The sequence below is a fragment of the Podarcis raffonei genome, chromosome 16, assembly GCF_027172205.1.
Source record: "Podarcis raffonei isolate rPodRaf1 chromosome 16, rPodRaf1.pri, whole genome shotgun sequence".
NCBI lineage: Eukaryota > Metazoa > Chordata > Lepidosauria > Squamata > Lacertidae > Podarcis > Podarcis raffonei.
Window position 1 is genome coordinate 22,208,710 of NC_070617.1, and position 12,663 is coordinate 22,221,372.

The 12,663-nt window shown below is 46.5% G+C and overlaps 1 protein-coding gene across 1 annotated transcript in view; it reads left to right on the forward strand.

Annotated features, from left to right (window-relative positions):
- SRRM4 (serine/arginine repetitive matrix 4) overlaps positions 1-12,663 on the forward strand; it is a 130,885-nt gene that overhangs the window by 110,591 nt on the left and 7,631 nt on the right. The window contains 2 exon segments of the mRNA XM_053369775.1: positions 9,733-9,843; positions 11,694-11,840. Of these exon segments, the coding sequence (XP_053225750.1) occupies positions 9,733-9,843; positions 11,694-11,840 (258 nt within the window).

Below are 12,663 nucleotides of genomic sequence, written 5' to 3' on the forward strand. Positions count from 1 at the left end.
GTTTTGAAACTTCAGAGGCATGCGTTTTTATGCGAACTCGTTTTTTACATTATATGCTGCTTAGCCATCAAAGCTTCTAAGCAGCTTACATAAAATATACATTTCAAATTACCAATCATGGTTTTTTAAAAAAGTTAACCTAAAAAGGAATTCAAAAACAAAATCAGCAGTTTTCACACAAATAAAATGACATGTTTAAATTTATATCAACTATGCATGTCTGGGGAGGCTTGCTTTAAAAAGTTTTGAAACCACATAGAGGTTTTGGTTGATTAAGTACTATTTTAAAATGCATGATATAAATGTTTATATTATTTATGTATTGTATTTTATGTCCCACCTTTTCCTCCAAGGAGCTCAGGGTGGTGCACATGGTTCTCCAAGTCCCCATTTTATCTTCCCAACAACCTCATGAGGAGGTTAGGTTGAGAGGCAATGACTGGCCCCCAAAGTGCTTCACATGGCTGAGTGGGAGGATTCGAACCGGGGTCTCCCAGGTCCTAGTACGATGCTCTAACCATTGTGCCACACTGCTTGTCATTCATACCCAGCAGAATGAGAAACCTGTGCCTCTCCAGATGCTGCTGGACTACAACTCAGTTGGTCAGAGCATGGTGCTGATAGCACCAAGGTTGCAGGATCAATCCCCCTATGGGACAGCTGCATAGTCCTGCATGGCAGGGGGCTGGAACAGATGATCCTCTTTTTTTAAAAAAAAGAAGATATTTATTAAGATTTTCAAAGTATTACAAAATGAAAAAAGAAAATAAAAAGTAATACAAAATAAAAGTAGTTAAAAACAATTCCATCTTTCCATTACTTATCTTTCATTTGCTTGTTTCCCGGACCTCCTCACACCTCCCTTTTTTGTATTCCAATTCAATTTGTTAGTTCAGCAAATCCTTTCCCTCTTTGTTTATCCTAGTCTTTAATCTTAAAATATTGTAACATTAAATTTTTACCTGTTAATAATCCATTTTTTCATATTCCTTATAGCATTATAGCTAAAAACCACTTAACTTCTTATCCAACATCATTCTAACATTCATTAATTTTACAATATTTCTGTAGATAGTCTTTAAATTTCTTCCAATCTTCTTCCACCGACTCTTCTCCCTGGTCTCGGATTCTGCCGGTCATTTCTGCCAGTTCCATATAGTCCATCACCTTCATCTGCCATTCTTCCAGTGTGGGTAGATCTTGTGTCTTCCAATACTTTGCAATAAGTATTCTTGCTGCTGTCGTGGCATACATAAAGAAAGTTCTATCCTTCTTTGGCACCAATTGGCCGACGATGCCCAGGAGAAAGGCCTCTGGTTTCTTCAGGAAGGTATATTTAAATACCTTTTTCATTTCATTATATATCATCTCCCAGAAAGCCTTAATCCTTGGGCACGTCCACCAAAGGTGAAAGAATGTACCTTCAGTTTCTTTACATTTCCAACATTTATTATTGGGCAAATGATAGATTTTTGCAAGCTTGACTGGTGTCATGTACCACCTGTATATCATTTTCATAATATTCTCTCTTAAGGCATTACATGCCGTAAACTTCATACCTGTGGTCCATAACTGTTCCCAGTCAGCCATCATAATGTTATGTCCAACATAACATTGTGCCCATTTAATCATAGCAGATTTCACCGTTTCATCCTGAGTATTCCATTTCAACAGCAAGTTATACATTCTTGACAAAGTTTTAGTTTTGGAATCTAACAGTTTTGTTTCCAATTTTGATTTTTCCACCTGGAATCCAATTTTTTTGTCCAAATTGTATGCCTCCATTATTTGATAATAATGAAGTCAATCTCGCACTTTGTTTTTTAGTTTTTCATAACTCTGCAATTTCAGTTTGTCTCCCACTTGTTCCAAAATTTCCCAATATTTCGGCCATTTGGCCTCCATATTGAGCTTTTTCTGAGCCTTCGCTTCCATCGGTGACAACCACCTTGGGGTTTTATTTTCAAGCAAGTCCTTATATCTTATCCAGACATTAAACAATGCTTTCCTGACAATATGGTTTTTAAATGCTTTATGTGCTTTGACCTTATCATACCACAAATATGCATGCCATCCAAATACATTATTAAAACCTTCCAAATCCAAAATGTCTGTGTTTTCAAGAAGTAGCCATTCTTTCAACCAGCAGAACGCTGCTGATTCATAATAAAGTTTAAGGTCTGGCAGGGCAAATCCACCTCTTTCCTTTGCATCTGTTAATATTTTAAATTTTATTCTAGGCTTCTTGCCCTGCCAGACAAATCTAGAAATATCTCTCTGCCACTTCTTGAAACAATCCATTTTATCCAAAATTTGCAATGTTTGAAACAAAAATAGCATTCTTGGCAATACATTCATCTTTATCGCAGCAATACGGCCGAGCAATGAAAGCTTCAAATTTGACCAAATTTCTAAATCTTTTTTCACTTCTGTGATGGGATGGTGAGCTGCTTGTGCGTAAAATCCTAGTCCCTCAGAGTTTGGCTAAGTCCACAAACCTCTGTCTGTGACGGAGCTCCTTAAGCATGGCTCCATCAGTCGCTCGTTGAATCGGACAGTGGGCGTTTACGGAACTTCTTCCAGCATAAAAGCTCCTTAACGGAAACGCGTCTTCTGGACTCTCGGCGTGACAGTTTCCGGCGAGGAGTGGGTGTCCCTATAGGAGGTCCTGAAACCTCCCCACTGTTCTCGCTTGAAGTGTCTCTGAGCCCTCCCTCCGACTCACTTTCCCTTGGAACTCCACTTCTCCCCCTGCTGGTTCCCTCCCCAGCTGAATGGTCTCTCTCACCCTCCGTGAGCCCTTTCACCTCCTGCGTCTCAGATGGCAGTTCCCTGACATCCACCTCCCCTCCAGGGCCCCCTTCACCCCCTTCCCTCCCCTCCTCTGCGGGAGGCGAGGGAGCAAAACCCCTGAAGGAACCTCCCTCATCTTCCGAAGTTTCGAACACTTCCCTCCACCTGTTGCTGTTTCCGGTTTCCAAGTACTCCTCCTCATCGGAGTCTGTTCCTTCTTCCAACTCCGATTCCCTGAATCCTTCCAGTTCCTCCTCATCGTCGGTGGTGCCAAAGTACTCCCTCCGGAACCTCGCTACTGGCTGAGGTTTCCTGGGGAACCTTTGGTGGAACGTTTCGATCAAGATCTCGTCACGGACCTCCTCTGCTGTCACCCAGGTGTTTTCCGACTCCGGTTCCCCTTCCCACGCGACCAAATACTCCACCTGATTACCCTTCCACCTGGAGTCGATGATTTCCGCCACATGGTTGCTGCTTTCCCTTTCTTCTATGGCTGGCCCCCGTGTGGATACCCCTTCACCTTCCCCCCTATATGGCGACAGTAATGACCTGTGGAATACTGGGTGCAGTTTCATGTGGTTCGGTAACCGGAGTCTGAAAGCCACTGGGTTGACCTGTTGGATGACCTCAAATGGTCCCAATCTTTTGGGTCTCAATTTCTTGCAACCCCCCTTGAACGGCAACCCTTGGGTTGATAGCCAGACCTGACTCCCCACCCTAATGGTTTCACCTTCCCTTCTGCTCTTGTCTGCCTGCCTCTTATATTCTTCTTTGGCCCTTTCTAAGTTGAGTTGGAGTTGACGATGGATCGCTTCCATTTCTTCTACAAAATGTTCAGCGGCCGGGACACTCCATCTCTCCCCTCCTCCCCCTGGAAACGCCCTGGGGTGGCACCCATAATTAGCCAAAAAGGGGCTCATCCCGGTGGACACATTCTCTGCATTATTGTAAGCAAATTCCGCTAGCGCCAACTTTTCGACCCAATCGTTCTCTCTGTCATTGACATAACACCTCAGGTATTGTTGGAGGATACCGTTTGCCCTCTCCGCCTGCCCATTGGTCTCAGGGTGCCTGGCAGTCGAAAAGTTGACCTCTACGTGCAACAAGCTCATAAGTTTCCTCCAGAATCTGGACGTGAACTGTTTCCCTCTGTCGGAGACCACCCTCAAGGGGGCGCCATGCAGCCTAAAAATATGTTCTACAAACAATTTCGCTGTCTCTTCCGCCGTGACTGCATGTGAGCAAGCTACAAAGTGACCCATCTTAGTTAACAGGTCTAATACGACTAGTATGGCGGTTTTCCCCTGGGATTTAGGCAGATCAGTCATAAAATCTATCGATACCGCCTCCCACGGTCGTTCTGGTGTGGGTAACGGTTCTAATAACCCCGCTGGCGCCCGCCTTTCTCCTTTGGCTCTCTGGCATTGGTCACACCTTCTCACATACTCCCGTACATCCTCCCTCACCTTGGGCCACCAAAACTCCCTGGTCACCAACCACATGGTCTTGTGTTGCCCAAAATGCCCCGCTGTGGGGTTGTCGTGCAGCTGTTTGAGTACTCTCCCCCTCAATTCCCCTTCGGGTATATATAGTGCCCCTTTGTAATACAATGCCCCGTTTCTTTCTTCAAAACCTCCGGGGTCTTCTCCCTCTCTCCTTAAACCTCTGAGCTTATCCTGGGCGTATTCATCATTTACCGTTCCCTCTACCAGTTCTCTTTGCCCCACCCAGGCCACCCCACACACCCAGTGGTCCTCTGGGATAATATGTCTCTCTTCAGGCGCTCCCTCCCCCTCCAAATATTCAGGTTTGCGTGAGAGAGCGTCCGCTCTGATGTTTTCTGGACCTGGCACATAGCAGATTTCAAAATGGAATTTGGAGAACTCCTGGGCCCACCTCACTTGTCGTTGGTTGAGCACTCGTGCCGTTCTCCAATACTCCAAATTCTTGTGGTCCGTGCACACTTGCACCTTATGCTGTGCGCCAATTAGTAAATGTCTCCATCTCCGGAACGCTTCGTGAATGGCGAGTAGTTCTCGGTCATATACGGTGTAGTTCCTCTCGGATTTGTTCAGCTTACGCGAAAAGAAGGCACACGGTCTCCATTCCGACTTATTGCTCCCTGGCTGAAGCAGCACCGCCCCCACCGCTCTGGACTCTCTGATGAAGCCCCTCTTCAGGTTTTTATCAATAAACTCCCTTAACTCCTGCATTTCCCTGTCTGACATGGCGTACAGCTTGCCCACGGGGAGCTGGGCCCCAGGGACTAGGTTAATTTGGCAGTCAAAGTCTCTATGCGGTGGTAGTTTATCTGCTTCCCTTTCGCTGAAGACCTTGCTCAGGTCAGCGTATTGTTTGGGCACCTTCCCTTTGTCCGCCACTTCCGTCCCTGCTAGAAAGGCTTTTGCCCCTTCTGGCACCTTTCCTTCTCTGCAGTGTTCCAGGCAATGTGCTGACCCAAAGGAGACCACTCTCTGATGCCAGCCCACTAGCGGGTCATGCAACGCTAGCCAGCTCATTCCCAAAATGACGGGAGCCCCTCCCAGGGTGGCCACATTGAACGCTATCCTTTCGGTGTGCCTGGCCACCCTCATAACCATTGGGACGGTCTGTAGGCTAACTTCTCCTCCCAACAGCTCCCTCCCATCGATCGTGGTCACCTGCAGGGGGTTGCTTAAAGGGAGTATCTGTATCTGGTGTTCAGCTGCAAACTCCTTACTCATAAAATTACAGGAGCTGCCTGAGTCCAACAGCGCCTTTGTCTTTAGTGGGTATCCGTTTGCCAGCTCTAGCAACACCTCTATTACTAGGGCTGGTCTTGGAGGTTCCGGAGTGGGCACTTTTACTGCTCCTTGGCCTGGCTGCAGTGCCCTGACGGTGGCAGCCAGGCGTTGGCTTTTACTGGCTCCTGGACTCCCTCCTCCTTCCCCCCAACAGCTCCCGCCATCCCTTGCCATTCCTTTCTTTGCGGGCAGACTCTGGCAAAGTGACCTGGCTGCTGGCAGAGATAACATTTCTTGGCGCTCTTTCCCTCCTTCTTCCTCCCTTCACTGGGATTTGAAACTGCGCGCGCGCGCGCTGTTCCAACTTCCATCGGCTCTCCTGGCGGGAAACTTGGCTCTGGAATCTCTGGAATGCGGAAATCCCTCCAACGCTCTCCTTTCCCCTCCCGCTTCTCCAAGGCTCTTGCCTCCTGGCGCGCTCCAATGGTCAGCGCTGATTTGGTCAGCTGGTCCATAGACTCCACCCTGGGCGCCCGGGAAAGTTCGTCTTTCACCTCCGAAGAAAGCCCCTCTTCAAAGAGCATTTGAATGGGTTCCGCCGATAGGTCCCACCCCAATTTATGTATCAACATTGTAAACTCAGTCCAGTACTCACGAACCGATCGGCTACCCTGTTTGCAAGCCATCAATTGTCTGCGCACCAGTCCCTGTTCAATCTCGCTGGAAAACATCAAATCCATGGCGCGAAAAAACTTCCTCGTGTCCTTCAGCATTTCACTATTCCCTGCCATCAGGGGTCTAACCCAGTCTCTCGCCCCCCCCTTCGAGATGGCCAATCACAAACGCCACTCGCGATGCCTCGTCGGGAAAGTCGTTAAACTGCAGTTCGAGAGCATACTGCATCTCTGTCCTAAAGGCTTGGTAGTTCCTGGGGTCCCCCCCAAACTTCTGCACCAATCCTGGCATCTTTCTTGCTAGTGTAGCGCCTTTTGCCTTTTCTGCATCCTGCACCCTTTCCTCTAGCCTCGCCGTTTGCAGTGCTAGCTGGACTTCCAACACCCTGTACCTTTCTTCCAGGCTTGGACCCTCTCCAGCTCCTCCTGCTCCCCCGGCTCCGGCTGGGTTGCTCATGATGCCTCTCTGCACAAGCTGCTTTCAGGGACTGTCCGATTGCTGTGATGGGATGGTGAGCTGCTTGTGCGTAAAATCCTAGTCCCTCAGAGTTTGGCTAAGTCCACAAACCTCTGTCTGTGACGGAGCTCCTTAAGCATGGCTCCATCAGTCTCTCGTTGAATCGGACAGTGGGCTTTTACGGAACTTCTTCCAGCATAAAAGCTCCTTAACGGAAACACGTCTTCTGGACTCTCGGCGTGACAGTTTCCGGCGAGGAGTGGGTGTCCCTATAGGAGGTCCTGAAACCTCCCCACTGTTCTCGCTTGAAGTGTCTCTGAGCCCTCCCTCCGACTCACTTTCCCTTGGAACTCCACTTCTCCCCCTGCTGGTTCCCTCCCCAGCTGAATGGTCTCTCTCACCCTCCGTGAGCCCTTTCACCTCCTGCGTCTCAGATGGCAGTTCCCTGACAACTTCCGTCCAGCATTTTTCATAATTGTCTTTAAATAAGTTCCCATTTTTAGCTGTCATATTAATCCCCAGGTATTTCACTTTCTTGACCACTGTTAAACCTGTCACATTCTGAAACCTCTCTCTTTCAATCACTGTAAAAATTTTCTCTAAAACCTTTGTTTTTAATTTATTCAATTTAAATCCTGCAACCTGACCAAAATCTTGAATCAGTTCCAAAACTCTTTTAGTACTAGATTCTGGCTCCTGTAATGTCAATACTAAATCGTCTGCAAATGCTCTCAATTTATACTGTTTAGCTCCGACTTGTATACCTTTAACCAACTGGTCCCTTCTAATCATATTCAACAAAACCTCCAGGACTGATATAAAAAGCAATGGGGAAATTGGGCAACCTTGTCGTGTTCCTTTTTCTATCTTAAATTCCTCCATCACCTCGTTATTAACAATTAACTTGGCCTTTTGTTCAGAGTAAATTGCACTTATACCATTTCCAAATCCTTCTCCCACCCCCATCCCCTGTAGGTTCTTCTTCATAAAACTCCAAGAAATATTGTCAAAAGCTTTCTCCGCGTCCACAAATATCAAAACTGCCTTAGTATTAATATTCACTTCTAGTTTTTCCAAAATGTTAATTATATTCCTCAAATTGTCAGACAAGTGTCTACCCGGAAGAAAGCCTGCTTGGTCTTTATGAATCTCTTCCATAGAAAAGAAAAACGACAGTTTCAATTCCAGTTACTTTAAAACCAGGAGAAGCCAGCCAGAAACACTGTATCTCTTTTGCAAAGTTAGCTGTCAAAAGTACTCTATTTACCAGTAGTGCCTTTCACAATACGGCATTCCCATTGTCTATAGGCAGTCCGTTCCCAGGTTCTAAGCGGTGGATTTTAGCTTCATTTCCTCTCTTTTTTGCAGGAAAATGCAGTTCAAACCTTTTCCCCTCCTCTCCTGCAATCCGGAGGGGAGATCACTTGTTTGACGTTAGGATTTGAGTCCTTTTAAAAACGTCTTTCAAAGTTTTAGCTTACAGTCTCTTTGCTTTGGTCTATATACAAGAAACGGAAGGCGGACTTCCTGTTTATGCCTCCCCGTTTCGGTGCCAAATTAGTTCTTTTCCTCCTTTTAAATCCAATTTTATCCTACTCACGGGTAGTTGCTTTTGTAGCCAAATTGTCCCAGGAAAAGGTCAGCGCTCTCCGATAACGGCTGTGCGGCTTCACTCCGCGGAAGAAGCAGTCAACTCACAGCACCGCGCCACTCACCCCACTTCGCTCTGGAGCCCGTAAATGGGTTCCTTCGCAAATTGGGGGGACGCTGAAGGTGCCCGCTGAGTCCCACGCTCACAGGCTTCACCCGCCTGTGATTTTTTAAGGGGTCCCCGCTTCGCCGCAGCGGTCAGACCCAATCCCGCGGAGCTGGTCCCTCAGAGACAGAGGGAATCCGCCATTACCGATGGCGCTAACCCGGAAGTGGAACAGATGATCCTCAGGGTCCCTTCCAACTCTACGATTCTATGATCTATGAAGCTCCCAACATTTTTGACAGTGGGCCATGTTGGCAGGGGCTGATGGGAACTGAGGTCTGACAACATCTACAGACCCTGCAAGCGTCCCTATTTTCCAGGGACGGCCCCAGATTTACAGAAGCCATACTGGTTTCTGATTTGATCCTGGAATGTCGCCATTTTCCTTAGGACAGGCATGGCCAAACTTGGCCCTCCAGCTGTTTTGGGACTAAAATTCCCATCATCCCTGGCCACTGGTCCTGTTAGTTAGGGATGATGGGGGTTGTAGTCCCAAAACAGCTGGAGGGCCAGGTTTGGCCTTGCTTGACTTAGGGTGTCCCTATTTTCATTGGAGAAATGTTGGAAGGTATGGAGTTATCCAACCCCCAAGTCATCTGAAGGCAATCCTGTATAGGGAAGGGTTTTAAAAAATGTTTGTTTTATTATGTTTCTCTATATATGTTGTGGCACTGTGGGTTAAACCACAGAGCCTAGGACTTGCCGATCAAAAGGTCGGCGGTTCGAATCCCCGCAACGGGGTGAGCTCCTGTTGCTTGGTCCCTGCTCCTGCCAACCTAGCAGTTCGAAAGCATGTCAAAGTGCAAGTAGATAAAAAGGTACCGCTCTGGCGGGAAGGTAAACGGCATTTCCATGCACTGCTCTGGTTCGCCAGAAGCGGCTTAGTCATGCTGGCCCCATGACCCAGAAGCTGTATGCCGGCTCCCTCGGCCAATAAAGCGAGATGAGCGCCGCAACCCCAGAGTCCTCTGTGACTGGTCAGGGGTCCCTTTACCTTTACCCATATATGTTGGAAGCTATCCAGAGTGGCTGGGTCACTGAGATGTGTGGGGTTTAAATAGTAAAATTATCATTATGGAATGGGACGTCCCTATTTTCATCGGAGAAATGTTGGAAGGTATGCATCTAGAGGACCAAAGGGTTCTGCACCCCTGAGCTCAACAGAAGCCTACACCAGGTAGCAAGAAGTCTCTGTGAACCAGTTCTGTGGCCCTGTGTAACCACAACCTCAGCAAGAAACACCTTCCAGTGCATATGGCTTCTATTGGGGGTTGAATCTTGCGCTTCTTGCTCTTTCCCATCAGCCTTATATTTCTCCCCTGTTTCCAGATCCTATTCACGTTCTCCTAGCTACTCACCCAAGTCCTGCAAGAGAAGCCCCGGCAGCAGAAGCTCCAGGCAGCGGCGAAGTCCCAGCTATGCTCGCTATAGTCCTATCAGGTACCACTCGCTTGTGCTGTGTCCAGTGCCCCCATCTTACCATTCACACACTTCTCATCCGGGATCTCCATCATCATTCATTCATTCATTGACTGACTGTATATACCACCATATACCTGGGGGTCTCAGGGCAGTTCACAGGGTGGTTGCGGAATTATGTTTGAAGGCTCTGTAGATGGTTGCAAGAGATTTGACATTAGCAGATATTTAAGAGATAGAAAGGACTTGGAGATAGGAGTTGGTGGGCAGTTAATCTGAGGATGTTGTTAAGAGGTTATTAACAGAAGATATGAGAGTCTTCTTTCCCATGTCAACTAATCTAGGGTTGCCATTTTCCAGGGATCAAAAACCCAGACCCTCACCACCACTATTGGGGCAAGCCCCACCCCACATCTCCCTTGCTCACTCACCCCCTCCCTGCCGCTAGCCCCTTCCTCACCTGTCTGTTTCCCCCCCTTCTGCCCTCCCCTCTCTTACCTTTGCAGCCCCAGGAAGGTCACACAAGGCCAGGTGAGCGCCAGGACCAGCACGGGGTCTAACGCAGCCCCAAGAAAGCCACACAAGGCCTGGCGGTGGCCAGGAACAACACCAGGCCTAGGGCAAACTTCAGACTAGGGTTGGGGGAGGGGTTCAGTTTCCTTCGCATTTTAATTTGGGAACTGCCAAATTTGCACTTCTCGATGAGGAAGAAGGTAGCCATCATGGCTCATAGCCTGATCTTCCACAAATTTGTCTAACCCTCTTTTAAAGCCATCCAAGTTGGTGGCCCTCATCGCTGCCTCCAGTGGCAATGAGTTCCATAGTTCAAAAGAAGTCCTTTCTTTTATGAGTCTTGAATCTTCTGACACTCAACTTCATTGGATGGCCACAAGTAGTAGTAGTAGTAGTAGTAGTAATTTTTTATTATTTATTATTTGTACCCCGCCCATCTGGCTGGGTTTCCCCAGCTACTCTGGGCAGCTTCCAACAAAGATTAAAAATACATTAAAATATCACACATTAAAAACTTCACTGAACAAGTTCTAGCATTCTGAGAGAGGGAGAAAAGCTTCAATGTATGCCTGTGTTTGTTTATTGCTTAGAATATTTGCTTTGAGTTGCCACAGCAAAAAAAAAAAAAAAAGGCAACTGACAAATCCAGTAAATAACAAGAACTTGTGTATCTGCCTGAGCTAAGATAAGCAGTGTGTGTGTGTGTGTAATTTTTATTAAATTTTCTGTTTTACAATTTAAAGTACTTTTTTACATCCTTAAGATATCAATGACTTCCCTTGGTTTATTTTACATATCATAAATCCCTGTATATTTACAGAAACTATACCATTCAGTATTTCATTATTACATCCATCATAACTTATTTACACTGTTGAATTTTTCATAGTGCTTCCAGTGTTTTCAGCTGTACACAGGCATTTCCCATATATTCAATAAAAGTTTTCCAATCTTCTCTAAATGTACGTTCTTCTTATTCTCTAATTCTATATGTTAAGTCTGCAAGTTGTACATATTCTGTCAACTTAAGTTGCCATTCTTCTTTGGTTGGGACCTTGCTCATTTTCCATTTTTGGGCTAACAAAACACGGGCAGCAGTAGTGGCATACATATATAACCTTTTTTGACACCTGGGAAATTCAGTCTTAATTATCCCCAACAGAAAGGATTCTGAGTTTTTGGGGGGAAAGTACTTTTAAACATTTTTTTCAATTCATTATGGATCATTTCCCAGTACTCTTTTACCCTTTTACAAGCCCACCACATATGAAAGAACGTTCCCTCAACCTCTTTTGCATCTCCAGTACTTACTAAGATAAGCATTGTTGATCATCCGTGGGATTATCTTTTTTTCTCAGGGACCGTGAACGAGATCACAAGTACGGGTCCAGTGGGAAGGAGTCTCACAGGCACCGTGACCGCCGACGCCGCAAACAGTCATATTCACCCATGAGGAAGCGGAGAAGAGATTCCCCCAGCCATCTGGAAGCCCGACGCATAACAAGGTGAGCTAAGGCTGTCCCAGAGGTAAAAAAAAGAAGACTGTCCTTCTCAACTGCTGTCAAGGTGATCAAACCACCTTGAAAGGTTAGATGTCAGGGCTGAGCTGCCACCCACTTGGGAATTACACCTCAAGAGGCATAAAAATATAAGAACAGTCTGTTAAAAGGTAAAGGACCCCTGGATGGTTAAGTCCAATCAAAGGCGACTATGGGGTTGCGGCGTTCATCTTGCTTTCAGGCCACAGGAGCCGGTGTTTGTCCACAGATAGCTTTCCTGGTCATGTGGCCAGCAGGACTAAACCGCTTCTGGTGCAAAGGAACACCGTGCCGGAAACCAGAGCGCACAGAAGTGCCGTTTACCTTCCCGCTGCAGTGGTACCTATTTATCTACTTGCACTGCCGTGCTTTTGAACTGCTATAATAATAATAATAAATTATTTATACCCCGCCCATCTGGCCGAGTTTCCCCAGCCACTCTGGGCGGCTTCCAATCAAGTATTAAAAACAATACAGCATTAAATATTAAAAACTTCCCTAAACAGGTTGGCAAGAGCTGGGACAGAGCAACGGGAGCTCACCCCGCTGCGGGGATTAGGACCACCAACCTTCTGATTGTGGGAATGTTCAGGGATGCAGGAGAAGATATACTGTCTGATTATATCCTTTTCCAACTTGTGTTAACAAGTTCCACAATTTAGCAGAGTAACATCCCCCTTTTTAAACTTGCTGTGGATGCGTTTGCTCAGGCTCGCTAAAGCCTCTATAATAACTGTTCTGGTATTTCCCCCTTATTCCCTCATATAAGATAAGACACGACACAGTCTTC